Genomic DNA, 18,066 nt, shown 5'->3' with positions numbered 1-18,066 from the left:
AGAAGGAATGACTAATGCCTGAGATTGCTGTTTGGGCCAGTTCTTTCATCTCAATAAAGTGACTTTGATATCCCTCCACCCTTACCCAAATGTGCCAGGGACAGTTTGTTCAGCTTCAAAGAATTAAAGCAGCACTTTGCCGAGACAATGCAGCCTCATTATGCACATAATCTTACAAGTGTAAACAGTCTGGCAGCAGAGTGTTTGGTGTGAGAGCTGCTGAGAGATGGATCTGTTCTGGGACTGATGTCTTCGGAGGAAAGGAAATGTATTGTCTTGTTTACTGTTTAAGATCCACATTAAAGACGGAAAAACTAAATGTTAACGTGAGGAAGAGGCCACAGTTCCCTGAGCGCCTTTAGCGTCTTTTAGCTCGCCGTTCTCATCAGATTCCAGACACGACGACGACGACGACTGGTGAAGCGTTTCACGGCTAAAGAGATTTTTATTCAAGCTGGTGCTGGTGGAGACCAAAGAAAGAGTTTTAAAATGCTTTACATTTGAGATCAATACTTCAATCAACACGCTGTTTCTCTGCCCTCCAGCTGCCAAACAAATGCGTTCAATTCCAGTGAAAGTTTGACAAAAGAAAAATCTACTTTGAGTGTGTGCGTGTGTGTGTATTTCAAATCTAATAAATAAAACTGTGAATTTAACGTTGGCTGTTTTACAATCTTTAGTATGTGATGTATTCATGACTTCAGTTACAAAGTTTTGTCAAGTTTCAGGCTCCATTTTGAAAGAATTGCCAATTTTGGGAGATTTAGCTGTTATCTCTGGAGCTAAAGTCTTGTGAGTATTTAGATTACTGATCGTATCCTCAGCGGAACTTGATAAAATTATTAAATGGCAGGAGGGGATGTAGAGTTTAATAATTAAATACAATTCTTTTTCGAAATTAAATTCAAACCAATCTCAAATATATAATAACCTCAACTCAGCAAACCTCATTCTTGGAGAATTGTTTGCACAACGGGGACAGATCGGGTTCATTTAACTCCTTTTTAAAGCTCCCCATTTCTTAAATTATGTTAATTTCAAAGCACCATTTTACCCGGCAACAAGAGCGAGCGGTCGTTTTCCTTTGAGGACCGCCCATTTAATGAACTCTCTGTGTATGAATGAGACCGACGGCATTACTGGACCCCGTGAGTTATCTTTGGGCCCAGATCTTCTCCCTCGGTTCAGTCGTCCTGGGCCGGAGCCATCCAAGCCTGCCGTCTATCCTCTAGCTCACCCACAATCCCTGATTAATGTGGTCTGGGCGGGAGCTGTCAGAAATGGCAGAGAGAATCATGGGATTTCTCCTTCAGAGTCCCAATGACACCCAGCAGCTGCAGGAGTAAACAGATGACTAACCACTGGCCTTTTGGCAGCCTGTGGAGATTCACACGGAGGGAGGGCTGCAAACGTTGCTTTGACATTTAGGTGGATTAGAAAGTTCTTGGGTTCTGCTCTCGTGGTGTCAGAGGTGGTCGGCATAGCAATTATTTGCATCTCGGTTTTCCTCCGCTTGACCCCCGAAACCGCAGGGAAAATCTGAGAGCTTTAGCTTTTAACGCTGGCGGAGGTTGGTTGGAAATGAAATGCTTAAGTGTGACACATCCTCGCATGCATCGTTTCTAAAAAAAAAAAAAAAAAAACAACAACAACAAAAAAAAAAACTAAACATTTTGCTTGCACCACTACAGACGAAATAATAGGACTCTCACTTAAAAAAAATAAATAAAAAATACAGACAACAACCACCAATTGTCATTTCAGATCATGTGCTGCTGCAGAATTCATTTCAAATCTGGGCTGGAAGTGTCCTGAGGCACAGTTTCGTGTGAGGTATTGACATATTAAAGGCTCTATCAGACAATAGCTGCTGGTTTTGTTTTTTTTTCCCACAAATAAATTACTCTCCTCAAAACACTATTACTTCTTCGGAAATGAGAATTCACTCATTGTGAATGTCTCATAACAGGTAAAAACTGGAGAGAATTAATTAACCTTTGTCATTTTAATTGCTTTAGTGACAGCTGTCCTTTGGTGCCGGAGCTATCCTAATGCACATACTGTGGGCTTGTCAATTACTTTCCCAGTGAATAGATTAAAACGCCACTGAGGATAGAGTCATTTCATTAGTTAGACTTAATGCCCCATAGACATAACCAGGTACGAACACTTCACCCCTAAATATGCAGGAAAATGAACAATACTATTAAGCCCATATGAATCGAATGAATTGTGGCAACATGAAATTAAGTTTACGCTCTATTTAATTCTGTCCTGCTGCTTATATTACATTTTGTATACAGATTTCTCTTTTGCAGGGATGTGGAAATTAAGAATATTTTGAGGCTCTTAATGAAAGGTCTCTGAAAAACTGAAATGCGAGGCACCTGTGTGTCGCGGCTAATTGCTCTAATGGATGTTAGCTTCATAACATTGTCAATTCCCACTACACTGGATAATGGCTGACAGCAGCGACTGTGCAATTCTCCCATTTCGCCGTTCGCACGTCTATGATCTAACGCTACTCAGCTCATCAAGAATCTGAGAAAAAATTATGCCGTTTTCAAATATCTGTCATGTGGCTGTCTCAGCCTGCCGCTTTCGCCAAGTCGTCACTCTTTCAGCACGTTATACTGAGACCATAGAGCCATTTTCACATTTTATCAGGTTGCTTTCGCTGTGAGGATTTTCACAGGATCAGGACGACAACAATGGAGGCAACAGATGCTGTGGTGAAATTCTCAATACTGCTGATCTTACACAAAAAAAAAACAACATTACATGAAACAGCAAAGAGTGAAACAGTTTTTGCAGAAAGAACAACTAACACCGAAGATCAGAGCATAACAGTGCTGATTTTTAATGATAAATTATAATCCGTTTTATTTTTAAATAGAACAAAATACAAAAGCGTTTCAAGATGCTCAAAGACACTTCACACGAATTTGAAATGAACAAGGAGACAATGCAATAAAATAAATGAAACAACGTTATTCATTAGTCCCACGTTAAAAGCAGCTTACAAAAGCTGTCGCTGCTTTTTCCACAAACACACGAGTGACAATGTTACGATACAGCTTGAACCTGATTTATCTGAATTATAATAGTTTGTGTTTAGAATTTAAAAAGTAACTAAAACTGGATAAAAGCTACAGATGAGCCAGTTCTGAGCCCGCCTGTGCTTTACTGACCCAACTTTGATTTTATTGATTTTACTGAATCTATTTGTCGATACATAAATGAAACTTAAAGCCAAGGAATCGATTAGTTGGCCGAAAGAACAAGCTGCGAGGCGACCGATCAATGAATCCTTTCAGCTGTTTATGAGGCTGCAACTAACAACTACTTTCATTATAAAGTCAATGTTTTTTATATCGGCTTTCAAATTTTTTTGTCTACAAATGTTCGGATAATCGTGAAAGATGACCCTGGAGTCCACAGAGACCTCTTGAGAGCGACACTTTATCTGAGATATTTAATTTGCAATGATGGAAAACAAACAAAAGCTAATAATTCTCACTTTTGAGACAGATTAAACATCGGACAGCTATCTCCTCCATGATGGACAGATTTGTAATAATAATAATAATAATAATAAAGCATCTTTTTTCCAAACACAAATGTCCAACATTGTCTGATCAACATCTGAAACATCAGTGCAGATGACATTTGAACATGTCAACAGGAGCTATGGAGGACGATGGGGACGGACATTTGGCCTTTTATAGAATAAAGAACAGCATAAATAATAAACAAACCAAATTTTGAAAAAGATAATTAATTCCAGTTTTGGATCTGTCAGCAGTTGTAACTTTATTTTCGGGCTGTCCTTTAGAAAGCAACAGGCCGGTTGTTATTTGACGGGATTTACACTTTGTGTTTCATTCAAATGATCATTTGAAAAGTCACTTTGTGATCGTATCAGTTCTGCACAACATTCAGGCTGAAAACGAAGGAGACGAGACACTTTTCTGCGGGACCGTAAGGATGAAATTTAAAAATGGACCATTCATTTGGAGAGACAGCAGACGCTGGTTCTTTACTAAGTACAGCTGGTCATGGTTACGCACAGCTGCACATGGCTTTGAAGAAATCCTCCCAGTGCTAAGTATGTCAGCATCCCTCGGTCGACTGCAGTCTCTCAGCTCTAAGTTGTGTTTGTCTAATTTCTGCTCATCAGGTTTCCTCTCAGCTCTGGTGAGAGTCCTGATGGCGATAGATGGGGTGAATTTATTTCAAAATGACACGAGATATAAGAGGATTACATGGCTCATGAATGTGACCCGTTTCTATCCTGCGATTTATCTTTTTTGTTGCTATCAGAAATCCTCATCTCCATCCATAACGGGCTGTCACACGACACAAGCACTCCTGTTCTTGCGCCTGAATGGCTCAGATTTAATTTCAGTTAAGGGAATAGAAAGGTGTGCGTCTGTTCAGCTGAATATATCTGCGTGTTGGCGGCGTGTTAAAAGCACGCCCGACGATTAGGCCTGTTCACGAGCAGCAGCAGCACCTCAGAGCACGAGAGCAACCGGTTGATGGTCTGTTTTTATGACACACAACACTGTCAGCGTTTATCTGCTGAAACAACAGCGGGGGGAAGGCGTTGTTTACTGTCTATCAGGTTGTCAAGTATCTGTCACTATGTTTGGAGCCAGGTGATCCTATTTATACAAGACAAGGGGCGCAATAAAGAACAATCAGATACTTTTCTCCATCATTTACATCCTGGCAAGGATACAGGAAATCGCCAAGTTATCAGGTTTTACCAGAGCACCTTGGATATGCATCAAAACATCAAGGTGTTGCAGTCAGTGATGATTGTTTGTGCCTGTTCAGGCAGCTGTCTGCATGATGAGTGGCCCCTTTTCCCATGGCCTCGTCTAAATATATAGAACAGTTTTCCTTCGCCGTGCTGCCTTCAGAAGAAGCCGGCAGGTAAAACAATCAGGGCCATCTCACCGAGGAGCCGTGGCTTCGTTTTGCCATTGATTTATATCTTAAACAACCTCTCCTGGTGCTTCCACTGCTAAAGGTGAGACGCACAGCCAGTGTTTGTGACAGAGATGGACTAGGCGCTGTGGCGGGAGAGAGAGGGATGATGCCGTTTTAAAAAATGCATCACCATTAAATCAAAGAGTAACCTTGAACGAGTCGAGTCTGCTGCCAGCTCGACGATACGCTCTGCCCTCAGCGCTCGGTGCCACGGAGCATGCCAAACAGCAGGGAGAGAGAGCTGCAACGCTCTGATACAGGTTAGGCCGGTAGTGCCGGGTAACGGTCCAGCTCCTCGCTGACCAAGGGCATTCAGGCCGGCATTTAGTCCAGGTTAGGGCTCGACATGCTGTAGACAGACGTATGGAATCAGAGGAACGGGGGATGTCCTTTTTAATCAAACTGCTTTTGAGAGGTTGACCAAAAAAAAAAAGAAAAGTCTGTTCAAAGAAATCCCTGTTAGTCAAAACACAAATGTGTGCACAGATGGCAGACTACCGGTTCAACACGTGATCCAGCTACCTGAGGTCTGACTAAAACCTGCTCTGACTTGCTCTCAGATTTTAGCAAATAAAAAGAAAAAAATAAAATAAAAATATAGAGAGAGAGGGATTACAGTCAAGAAATGCTTTCATAATGAGAAAATACCAAACGTGAATATGGGATTATTTTCATCATTCTTGTTTGCTGCGAGACAAATTCCCAAAGCAATTACACAAGTTTTAGCATAGCAGCCTAACAAAGCATTAGCGTGTAGCCTAGAGGAAGAAAAATTGAACCCCACTGGACCTTCAAATGCACACACAAAAAAACTTTACATATTAGTTGTTCATGCAGATGACTAAATCAAGGAAGTACACTTATTTATGCTTTTTAATAAGGCACTAAAGCCTCAGAGGAAATTCTTTATTGAGACGATGAATGGGAAAAGCTGTGCAACTGCTGAGTCCCACAGAAAGGACCATATTTTCAGTAAATAATGTCGTCTGGTCTGTTATGGTATACATAAAACAGTTAGCAGTGCATGTGGACTGACTGAGGTCGAGTGCACACATTAAGAAATGTTAAAAAAAAAAATACACCATGCAGGAAACATCCTTTTAGATTAGATTTCTGGGCAGAAGCTATCCGCAGTATAAAACTTATTTTTAAATCTGACTTCCTCCCACATTCATTGAGACATGTCATCCATCTATCTCGGCCTGCGGCTGCAGTAGTTCCTCGGCCGTGAGTGGCTGCTGCAGCGGGGCTGTATTTCAGCATGTTGAAGTGCATGGAGAATTCCCATGAAGGGTAAGGGATTATGGATTTTGGCCTCTAAGCTGCCTGGATGCCCAGTGAGGATGTCTCTGAGCGTAGTAATCTTCAAACACCACGCAGAGTGATGAGTGGGCACTGAGGAGTTCTACTCAGGATCTAAATGTGTTCCAGCAAGTTACTGGTGGTGGTGGAGGGCGGGGGGGGGGCGAGAGGGGAGGGAGGCGGGGAGAAAACACCATTTGGTGCGGAAATGGAAAGGATCGACTCAGTGACTCCTCCAGGCAAAAGACACTTTTGATCTTGTGACCTGTTTTGAGCTATAGTCTGTGTCGAAAACTCAGGCCGAGCAAGGGATCATATTGAAGTGGTGCAAATGTAAATGTCATGGTTCCCCATCACCACACATAAGTGCAGATGGAAAAAGTCAATTGAGCAATTTCTGGGGTCAGGTCGGTCACTCTCGGGGGGCTGCAAAAGCTTCACAGTGAGGCCACGCTCGAGTCCTGTCGGAGACACTGTCCCAGAAAGTGGGAGTTGGCGTGTTGGGCTTTCCGGCATGCAGGCGGGCAAACAGTTGCTGATGCATGCAAGATGAACACAATGGGAAGGTATACAATACACAAACACAAAGAAAACCTCATGAATGAAGCGGAGCACACCGGAGTTGGTGTGTGTGTGTGTGTGTGTGTGGGGGGGGGGGGGGGGGGGGGGTAAACGTCAGAGCAAATCAATACTGATTAATTTTGGAGAGGCATTTCTCCGTCCTGATTGAATTAAAACGCTAACAGCATCACTTAAATGAAGGCCCCGGTTGTCTTCCTCTCTAATTTAAGTGAACCCGACCTGCAGATAAGGGGGGGTGAGTGCAGCAGGAGAATCAGATGGGGTGAAGGACGCCCGTCTTTCCAGAGATTGTATCCTCTCCTGACGAGACGCAGCGCGTATCAACCACCTTGGGATGATGTCAGGGGTCAGGGTTTGGGCGGGTACAGGCTGAGACTCATGCGAGGCCTTCCTCCAGGAAAATCAGAAGACGTTACGACGCTAAAGATGCAAAAGGAAGCCAACAAACACAACACGTTTGTTTTTGGGTTGAATCGAGGTCGGAATTGAACCGTATTGTGCGAAAAACTGACTTCAGGGCATTCGAGGATCAAAGGGTTCAACGTTCCCCCGGTTATAATCAAATTAGGCTCCACATAAAACACACTTTCTGCACATAAATCCAGAATCTACTGTTTAACGAAGCGTTCTGTGCTCGTTCAGTGAGACTGCTCCCACACGCCTTCCGACTGAGCAGCACAAATACTGTCCAAGACCACAAACAGGTAGATCAATTTTGAGCATGACAAGAAATTCCCTTTAGCTGACAACAAAATGTACATGCTATCAAATCAGCTGCAGTACAGTGTGATGAAATAAACTGAAGCTCGGGGCCCCAAACAGGAGAGGAGACCATTAAGGCCATCTGCCTTTCCTTTGTGTTACACTGCCATCCTTTGGACAAATCCAGAACTAAACATGAGGAAACCTTTCATGAGCAGTCTATAAAAGGGCTGAAGGAGGCGAGGACACGTTTAACACAATTAAATCCAACACAGAGCAATGAAAATTAGTTAAGGTCCTATTTTTGAAGGAGCGTCTTCTGTTTTTGCTCTTCGTTCCTCAAATGTTTGATTTACAGCCGGTGGAAAAGAGCTAAGCAGCACCATCTTATCTAATTTTGGTTTATTTTACTTAATTCAAGTTTTCAGTTTATACATATTTTGCTCATTTCCTGTTGTTTTTTATATTACTCCCAACTCTGACCTTATTATTCAAAGTTTAGTTATAGACATCGCCGACAAATTAAGCAGAAAACTATTGTGCCTCATTACATCTCTTTGCCAGGTACAGTTATTTGTTACTAGGCAGATTAGAACTTTTCAAATAAAACACAACATAAATTTAATATATAATATTAAAATGTGTTCTAGATTAGACATATTGGTACAGAAAGTAGAGGAAATTAGTTCCACCACAAACATTAAAGCCTGATTAATCATTTAAATAAAAGTGCATTGTTGGAATGTGAAATAATATGGCTTAAAATAATAAATCTCTTCTTTTAAGTTAACATGATATTACTATTTTTACTAAAGTACATGATTAAATAATTTCTTTCACCGTTAGACAAAATAACGAGAACAACTACTGGAAAAGGATCTGAACAACAACAAATAAAGCTAATTATATAATGCAAATTAGCAACACAGGCACAGAACTGTGACACAACATGAGACAGATGATAGAGCCAAGAAAACATCATGAGGTCCGTGAACAGCTATAATGTGTGTAATACTCAGGAAACATCATCAGCTAAAGAGTTAATGAAAGTCTCACTCTTTTGGTTTTCTGATGCTGCTGGAAAAAAATACTACGATCCACAAGTAGAGACAAAAAAAAATCCTTTTGATTAGTATAATCAAGTCTGTAACCATCAGAGAGAACGTCTGAACACGGTGAAGTGGAACTTCCTGAAATTATATTACAGTCAAGGCAACAAACTGCAAGACTGAAATCCCAAAAGATTTAAATTTGTGTCCGCTGCTTTTGAATAACTGAATAATTTTTTTTTTATTATTTTTTTTTTTTTTATTTAAAGAAACTAAAGCCTCCTTCCCGAGCAGCTCAACATTTAATTTACATGAATATTACTGCACATCTACCTGTAAAGAACAACTGAATATATTTTTTCATTACATTTCAAAACTCTCCTTAGAGCTGCTCTTCATTTCAGGCTGGGGGTGAAAAACAAACAAACAAACTGGTGCTAAAGCTAATTTTGGCCCCCTCAAAGGTCAATCAGGTCGACATCATATGGAGCCATTTTGGAATAAAGATCTCAAAAACATATTTTCACCAGTTGGAGCTCTCACCGCAACTTCCTGTTTAGTTTTCTGAGCTGTAGCATGAAAAACTAATAATAAGCTAAACAATAAAACTGTTTGACAGAATGACAAACAAACAGCGCACTCACCCACGAGGCGCTCGGCTCGCGCACACCTGTAACCGGAAGCTGCCGTGTTTACCTGAGACAAACACTTGACCACGTGTGGCGCGCGCGACACGAGCAGCCAATGAGAGGCGGAGGGCGGACGATGACGTTCAGTGCGCGAGGATGATGATGATGATGATGGTGATGGGCTGAGCCGCACGAGCAGCTGTGTGTACACACAAACACACTCACTCACTCACACACACGCGGACACACGCACCGGCAGCAGCTGCCCGCCGTTAACGGGGCGGCGGAAATAAAGATCCTTCTCTTCATGTTACCGACACCGGCAGGTATGTGTGCTTTTATTTTGACACCCGCCCTCTGGACGGGGTGGTTTCGGAGAAAATGCCCCGGAGGAGAACCGGAGCGGATCACATCCAGACGTCCTCCTTAATCCGGATTCTTTCCTTCGGGATGCTTCTGCTGCTGTTATTGTCCGCATCCTGCAAAGCGCGTTCACGTCGTGAGGCGCGAGCTCGATGTAAAATGTAGATATTCGTTATTAATTCCATCTTTTCTGTCGGTGGACAGAAGATGATGCACTTCCGGGAAACAAGCGGTGGCTTTCCTCATCACGCCTTTCGATCCGCTGCAGATAAATAAAAAAACGGATGAAAAGGTGAAGTCTTTGTGAAATAAACTCAGAATATTCACAACGTTGAGTCAGTTAAAGCTACAAGCAAAAGTTCTCCGGCTGAGAAATAAGCGGTGCCTTCAGATTCTTCCTTATAAACGCACTCCTGATTCATTTTCAGCCAGAGTTGTGTGGGATGGTAACACAACACAACAGTAACACAACTTTTACACGTCTGGTTCAGGAGGATTTGTTCACTGGAGACGTGAAGCTGTGCGCTAATTGTGGGCTGGATGACGTTTTGGGCCAAATATATGAGGGAAGATGTACAAAATGTCTTTTTTTTTAATTATAGATACATAATTTACACAGTTTTGTCTGAAGTAATTGTGATTAAATTATATTTACTGAACATTTCAACAGTGAAAAGTAATTCTAAACAAAAATAAGGACACCGAAACGAAAGATTTTTTTTTTTTACGCTCTTTAAATCTCTGCAGCTGATGTTTGGTTGAGTCATCCAAAGACTGATTCTACAATGTGAGTGTGAAAGTGTGAAAAGGATTTCTTCTATAAGCCCGACCTTTCTCTGCTTTCTTCGCAGCTAATGGTGAAAAATGGAGGGAGGAAACTTGTGAGTATGCCTTCGCGGTGAAGAAGTCCATCCCAGAATGCATAGAGTTCATAACAGGTTAAACATGGTGTCTCCGCAGCGGCGACCCCCGGGACTATCTGGACCGCTTCATCCAAGGCCAAGACTCGTCCGTGGTGAACAAGTTCCAGCAGAAGTACTGGAAGACCAAACAGACGCTCATCAAGGTCACCGGGAAGAAAGAGGACGAGCATGTGGTGGCGTCAGACGCCGACCTGGACGCCAAGCTGGAGGTGAGGCGCTCAGCGGCTGCCGTGTTTTTGAGTCACATCAGGGAAGCATGAAGGAAAAAACGCAGGAGACACTTCCCCTCAGGTGGAGTCTGCAACGACCAAAATGGCTTTTTGATTCACACAACGGCAAGCTTTGCTCGAGGCTTAAAAACATACATTAGGCTGCCTCTGCGCCCTCCATCATCTGCGCCTGAATTTAATGGCTGAAATCGATACTTGATAAAAGCTCAAACATCTAACCTTAATTTAGACCCGGCCCTCCATTGGCGCCGCCATAAATCACTCAAAACTGAATCTACATATCCGATGGAGACGGTTTTTAAAGCCATAATGTGGCATTATTTTGGCCTTTTAGCCCATCGAGGTTTCAGCTTATCCACGCCGTAGATATTACATCTGGAAATCAATAAAACATTACAGACCTGAATTCTACCACAGCTTTAGCAGCCTGCTCAGCTGGCTCGACTGAAGACGGTGAGTTTCTCTGCTGCTCTGCAGGTCTTCCACTCCATCCAGAGAACGTGCATGGAGCTGCTGAAGGTCATCGAGCAGTACCAGAGGAGGATCTGCTGTACGTACGGCCTGATCGCTCCTTTACTGGTTCGGTAACGTTAAACCAGCTAATGGTCCTGGTCGTCTTGGGAGAGCTGTCCAGGACAAAACATCAAAACATGAGCGTGCGATGTCATTTAAAAAATAACAAATACCAGAAATGCTTCATTCACTTTGCAATTCGATTAGTTGAGCTTCATTTTATTAGATTGAAGCATCTTTTGTAAGGGACAGAATCTTAAAGTCTCCGCTGTGCAGTTCTTTCCCAGGAGGAAAATGAACTGGGTCGTTTCCTGCGGTCTCAGGGCTCGCAGGATAAAACCAGGGCCGGGAAGATCATGCAGGCCACGGGGAAGGCCCTTTGCTTCTCCTCCCAGCAGAGGTAGGTAAACACAGGAACAATCCTCCCTGAGCGGATGACGGATGAACAGGCCCCCTGCAGATAACTCAGACCTTCAGCCGACTCCCACACAGGAAACAGGGACGACTGTCCTGCTTGTTCCAGTGTAATCCCAGAGTTTTATCCCAGAGGTTTGATGAATCAAATGTTCTGCGTCTGAATCTCTTTCATGCTAATTTGAATAATTCATATGAAATCCAACCTATTGCAATTCCCTTAAAATGGCTTAAGTTTTCCTTTCTGGATTGAATCGATGGGCCCTGATTGATCGCACTATCTGTGGCTGGAAGAGCCGAGAGAAACCTTTTATTCCGTAGATCATTTTCCCTCCAACCTTCAAACTACTCAGCCGTATTATGCATCATAAACACCAAAAGTCTGAATACTTTACTGCAGGGTGGTGTTGATTATTTACGTCAAAGGTGCAGCATGGATATTAACGGTGGATTTAACGTCCCACAGACTGGCCCTGAGGAGCCCTCTGTGCCGTTTGTACCAGGAGGTGGAAACCTTCCGGTACCGAGCCATCTCGGACACGTGGCTGACGGTGAATCGGATGGAGCAGTCGAGGACGGAGTACCGCGGCGCTCTGCTGTGGATGAAGGACGTGTCCCAGGAGCTGGATCCAGATACGCATAAACAGATGGAGAAATTCCGCAAGGTGTGATGTGATCGGATACGTCAGAGCAGGAAGTCAAAGGGCATAAATGTCGGTTGTATTTCATGAGCCTTTGGCCGGATTCTGGGCTGCGATACAAAAAGAAAAAAACGAATCACCTGAAGTACAGAAAAACAACCAGAGATCTAATTGTTCCAGCTCAAATTTGGTGAAAGGCCATTTAAGCAGCATTAAGCAGAACAAAGAAAACAGAAATGCCACTAGATGGTGCAACACTCTCACTTAAAATGGAGGCCCTTTGGTGCAGACTCTCTGCTCCGGTGTTTGTGGTTTCATCCTTTAAACCTGTGTGATAGATAGTTCCATCTGTTGTGTCTCAGGTTCAGGCTCAGGTACGCACAACCAAAACGAGATTCGACAAACTGAAGAATGACGTCTGCCAGAAAGTGGACCTGCTGGGGGCGAGCCGCTGCAACCTCCTCTCTCACGTTTTAACCACATACCAGGTAGGCCCGCCGCGAGCCCTCGTTTGCATCATCCGTGTTAACGAGCTGACGGTGTTTCCTCGTCTCCTCCTTCGAGTCCAGACAACACTTTTGCACTTCTGGGAGAAGACGTCGCACACCATGGCAGCCATTCACGAGAGCTTCAAGGGCTGTCAGCATTATGAGTTTTCCACACTGAAGGTCAGGGGACGTCTTGACCTGACGGCTGCCAATGTAGATTTAAATCTGGAGGGAAGGCAGAGTAACTCCAAGTAACAGCCTGGTTATTCCTGCAGACCTTACAGGACCCGACGGACAAGCTGGCCAAGAAGAAGGGGAAGAAGAAAAGTAAGGCGGGGAAAGACGATGGGAAGAAAACCAAGGCTGCTGATGGCCAGTGAGTTATCTCATCTTCATCTTTACTCATGCAGGTAGACCAAACACAAGCGTGCCAACAGTGAAGGCTGGAACACTGAACTGGTCTGTCTACACAACTGTTGTGTTGTTGTGACTTGACTTTTAAGTTTCTCGCCTTTCTAGACTCATCTCACTCGTAAGTGAAGACGCCGGCGATAAAACCAGAGAAGGTAAAGGAGAATATTCTGCAGTATGTCATATTCACTGGATGCAATTAATTATTTGTCTTGACTAACTGATGCATCTAAAATGTGCAGAAATGGATGACGACTTGAAGGTGCTTTTTTTTTCTGAGAGCAGTCAATTTACTTTCATTTAAAATTAAATTAACTTCTAATATGGAAACACACAACGGAAGTTGAGGATTTTTGCCAAGAAAAGATTAGAAACAATTAAATGAATAGGAAAAAAAGCTGCCAATTCATTTTCTGCAAATTGATTAGTAATGCAGAATAATCTCAAAATCATTTAATAAGAATGGGAGAGAGCAGTTTCTGATAAAATATTAAGAAAAGACAATTTGAATGACCAAATGAGGAAATCAGGATTTCTATTCATGCAGTTTTCTTGCTTAAGTCCTCGCTGATGGTTCCAGGAAGTGAAGATCCTCTCTCATCTTATCTGGCATTAGATGGAGAGGAAAAGGACAGCATGGCCTTACTCCAGGAGATCCTGGGTGGTATGTCTGTGGACGAGGGAGACTTCTCCCGAGAGTGGACGGCGGTGTTCGGAGACGCCGAGGAGGGAACGGGACCCACGGAGGCCCAGCAGAAAGAAAACTCCTTCTTTTTACCATCTCAGCTGCTCGACCAGAGCTTCAATGATCTCCAGTCTTCCCTTTCAGGTCAGGATATGTTAATCCGTGTGTGTGTGTGTTTCAGTGCATTTGCGTCGTCGTCAAGAAGATGAAAATGAAGCCGAGGATAATTCAAGTGGTCCAAAAAGCTCCATAAATGGCAAGGGTGTCATTTTCTATCAAGATGAGCTCAACTCCAGGTTTCTACCGCGAGGAGAAACTACTCCCTTTTCCTAAATAAGAACTAAAATGAAATAAATATGTCAGATAACTAAATAATAAGTTTCTTATGTTTTCCATGAAGTATGCAAAAAAAAAAAAAAAAAAAAAAAAGCACAGCTGAAATCGAGTTTTTAGCTAACTATTTCCACACAGGAAGGAAAGTGGCTTTAAAATGATTTATCAGACCACCGTCTGTCTATTAGATTTGCTCATTCATTGTAATTGCCAGCTACTTTCCATTTCGTCCAGGCCTGGGCACTGACTGCAAGCACCTCGTCTGGATTTGTCGATTTGCTTTGTCTATTTTCAGCTTGGAGGGTTTTGAGAAGCCCCGTTATTTTAAAGCGCCACAGAAATGTAAACCTGAAGTGTGTGTCTACTTCCTGGATGGGGAAAAAATGGGAAATTAGTTAATTAGCTCCCAGTTATTGCGAGAAAGTACGATCTGTTTGTGGCGAAGTGAAGTGTTAGAAATAAGTCTCCAACTTTACAACAAAGCCTGTGTGAGCCGGTCCAGGAGAACCATATGGTCTGCGGGTTCAGAACCAGGAGGGATGGCAACGCTGTTTGAAAGGAAGGCCGAGAGTCCAGCTGGCCTGTGGAGCTGCTAAACCTCTTTAACAAAAAAAAACAACAGAACATCACCCCACATTCAACCTGCTTGACTTTTTCCACATTGAATTGGGAAATTACAGCCAAGTGAAGCCAAGTGGAAACACCTGCAATGTGTAATATAGTGAACTGTCAACAGAGTTCAGTCAGAAGTGAGTCAGCACACGAATCATAGCAGAAGTGTAAAACAGAATGAACTCAAAGCTCATTTTGAGGCGGCTTCAGTCTGCAAGTGCGTGTCGGAGAAGTCGCACACGTAACTGACAGAATGCAAAATGCTTATTTGACGCCTCGAAGTCACAAAATGTGAACTCGCTGTTTGAAAGTCAAATTGTTTTTGATGCTAAAAATAGAAAAACACAAACTTTTAGGAGCAGGTCATGAAACTGGTCATGAAAGATAGTTCCAAAAGGCTGATCTTGTGACATTCTGAGATCACACAGGAAGAACAACATGGGCGTAGCACTTTTTCTGTCATGGCACGCTGGTCGAAGAAGTCACACTCCTGCAAGAAGCGTCACATGACAGCAGAAAGCCTGTGACCTCCATTCAACCTCGCGGCTGGGGCCCAAAATAGGCAGAACCTGAAAACAACCTGGCCCACTGAGTCGAATGACTTCTGATCCTGATTATACAGCCTGAAATGCAGAATCAAAAGCAAAATGGCAAGAGATCAAGAATGTGAAACAAAACTTCAAGGAGGAAAATCAAGCACCAATCACCTTCACATGAATGTGACTTACAGCTGCAGTCACGTCCTGCTTTTTTTTTTTTTCCTCTCTTCCTGAAAGTTCCTGAAAAACAGTTTCATCATTCACTATTTCAGCTTCCACAACTTGTTGAAAATGTCTGAGAGTTCAAAGAAAGGTAGAAGATACCAGAGATGAAAATATCCAAACTCTTTTGTTCGTATTTGGACTTCAGACTGGTGATATTTGATGTTTTATTAGAGTCACGTTTTGGGTTTTGCTGTTAGTGCCAATCTATCCGGCTACACGAGCCGTGTTGTTTATTCTTCAGCTCATGTTTTTGCACGTTAAGTTTCTCCCGCTGATTAATCCAAATCTGCGTCTCTGTTCCAGATTGGGCTGGCGTCGCTCTGCCGCCGGTTGCCAAGGCAACGGAGCCCTCATCTGGAGCCAATCAGGGCCCCTCGAAGCCGACAGCAAAAGGTAGGACCGGGGCCAGGGGAGCCAAACATACAAGTAGATTTGAAAGGGAACAGCTAGTCAGAGCTAAAACCAGCGATATGGGTACCGGTTCAGAAAGCTGTGGCCCGTTTCCATCGTAATCTCCTCCGTGATCTCTGTTTGTGTCTTTGTGTCGTTCAGCAGTTTGTTCCGGTGGCATTCACTGTTGTGTAACTCATTTTACAGAGATGGCAGGGACATCCAAAGACCTCTCAGCGTGGTTCAACCTGTTCGCCGATTTGGACCCCCTCTCCAATCCCGACGCCGTTGGCAAAACTGACACAGAGCACGAACTTCACACGGCGTAGATCTTCCTCAGAGTCACAGCAGCATATTTTTACCACTATGATCAGAGCTGAAACGACTCCGATTGGCCAATTAAATCTATCTGCAACAAATAACAGCAACATTTTCTAAAAGAAATACTAAATATTTATTGGATCCAACTTTTTTTTAATTTAAGTACGCTCCACATTTTCTTTATCATTTATGGAAGTTAATTGAAAAAGTAATCAGCAGATCAGTTGATAATGAAAATAATTAGAAATTGTCACCATAACTGAACACATTTCCTATCATCACTAAATGTAATAACTATGATAGCACCTTTAGTATTATAAAATTAATTGCTCAAAGTCAGTAATGAGTAATATTGAGACTAATATCTTGTTCTACCAGAAGAAACGTATTTAATTCAAGATATAAATCAGATTTTTCCTCATCAACAACACGATCTGCTGCTGTAGATTTCCTGCCAGTAACGATTAGCTGCTGTGTCCTTTCAATTGTGAAAGAAAATAGATGTTGGCTGTTTCACTGGGTTAAGCTTTCGATGTTTAGCATGGATACCTCAGTACGAGTCGGGAACAATCAGCCTTTGACATTAGCTGCCTTGGAACTCTGCAGTCTCTGGTAGCATCCATGCTTTATTGCTGATCATCACTGATGACTGCTAAGAGGGAAAAAAAAAAAAAACAAAAACTTGTATAGCTCGTGTTTACAAAAAATAGCACCATGTGAAATTGCATAAAGTTAACAGCCTCATATCTAAATTAAGTAATAGAGAAATATTAAAGTCTATTTTTCTGTCATCAGCTGATGGACAGAGAAGGGGTTTCTGCAATTTTTCCTTTTTGAGATTAAAGCTCGTCGATGTGTTCTGCTTCGTGCTTTAACTGCGATCCCCTTTTCAATATAATCCACAGGTGTGACCACTGAATCTGCCGTTGAGCAAAAATACACATCACTCATTTATAATTGCATGCTGCATGCCTCGTTTTTATGTTATCCAGTAAATGTGTGAGTGAATGAAAAATACGTTTATATAAATGTGAGATTTTTCACCAACATACATTCAATCATTTGGGCCCGTTTGTCATTCAGTTATTTAGATTTCAACACCTGCAGTTTTCACTGTAGAAGGTTGGATAATCATGAAAATACAATCTTTCTGATTTTGAAGGCACAGCTGCATAAATTGATGTATATGAGAGTTAATGTCTTAATCTGGTCACACGTCAACAATATCAAACCTCAGAGTTATTATTGGATTCCTTCAACAGTGTATTTGAGTTTATTTAGTTGTAAATGAAGCCGCGTGTCTTTTGTTAAATACATTGATTGCCTTACCCTGACTCCCTTTTGTATGTAATTTACTGTTCCTAAATACTGATATTATTGGTTGATAGTCTACAGCATGAAAATGATCACACACCCAATCGGACACTTGTTTGTTTGTTTTCTTTATTGAAAAACACACAAGATCTACATAAAAATGCATAATACACAGGAAAACTAAGTCATCATTGCCAAACATGGCAACCATTTCTTAACTGCACTGCACAATGAGCTTGTGAATAAAATTAAAATTAGTATGATTGAAACTCTTGGAGGTGCAAGCAGAACAGAGAATTTCAACTTAAACTGTGAGGAATGCTTTGCATATGTTGTTCATATTTGTAATTGTGTGCAAGTGGCTAGAAAGACCAACGTTTCAAAAAAATGGAACAATCACTT

General features: G+C 42.3%; 1 protein-coding gene and 1 long non-coding RNA gene across 3 annotated transcripts; one reads left to right on the top strand and one right to left on the bottom strand.

Annotated features, from left to right (window-relative positions):
* Window positions 1–7,079: 7,079 nt before the first annotated feature.
* On the bottom strand, window positions 7,080–13,136 carry LOC115044578 (uncharacterized). The gene is made up of 4 exons (XR_003840838.1): window positions 12,611–13,136; window positions 11,180–12,456; window positions 10,456–10,846; window positions 7,080–9,887 (listed from the first exon to the last, which is right to left on the bottom strand). It is a non-coding gene; the product is annotated as an uncharacterized LOC115044578 (long non-coding RNA).
* ica1 (islet cell autoantigen 1) lies at window positions 9,429–17,047 on the top strand. Of its 2 annotated transcripts, none has more exons than XM_029503692.1 (12): window positions 9,429–9,588; window positions 10,477–10,506; window positions 10,586–10,757; window positions 11,256–11,328; window positions 11,568–11,691; window positions 12,172–12,370; window positions 12,709–12,834; window positions 12,916–13,014; window positions 13,110–13,210; window positions 13,354–13,400; window positions 13,862–14,074; window positions 16,237–17,047. In XM_029503692.1, exons 2-12 carry the CDS (start codon window positions 10,490–10,492, stop codon window positions 16,356–16,358), a joined length of 1,293 nt encoding a protein of 430 aa, XP_029359552.1. In that variant the 5' UTR covers window positions 9,429–9,588; window positions 10,477–10,489; the 3' UTR covers window positions 16,359–17,047. The 2 variants fall into 2 exon arrangements, with proteins under 2 accessions (XP_029359552.1, XP_029359551.1); XM_029503691.1 differs by adding an exon at window positions 15,943–16,032 and having other exon boundaries at window positions 9,430–9,588; window positions 12,709–13,014.
* The last annotated feature ends 1,019 nt before the right edge of the window (window positions 17,048–18,066 follow it).

The sequence above is a fragment of the Echeneis naucrates genome, chromosome 6 (genome assembly GCF_900963305.1).
Source record: "Echeneis naucrates chromosome 6, fEcheNa1.1, whole genome shotgun sequence".
Taxonomy (NCBI): Eukaryota; Metazoa; Chordata; class Actinopteri; order Carangiformes; family Echeneidae; genus Echeneis; species Echeneis naucrates.
The sequence above is the reverse complement of the archived record's forward strand: the minus strand, read 5'-3'. Positions and strand labels throughout refer to the sequence as shown.

What these genes read in the sequence shown, in the direction of transcription:
- ica1 (XM_029503691.1), top strand. An exon ending in CGGCGATAAAACCAGAGAAG is followed by an intron (nt 13,401 to 13,861) that starts GTAAAGGAGAAT and finishes ATCTGGCATTAG; the next exon opens with ATGGAGAGGAAAAGGACAGC. An exon ending in CTCGAAGCCGACAGCAAAAG is followed by an intron (nt 16,033 to 16,236) that starts GTAGGACCGGGG and finishes CTCATTTTACAG; the next exon opens with AGATGGCAGGGACATCCAAA.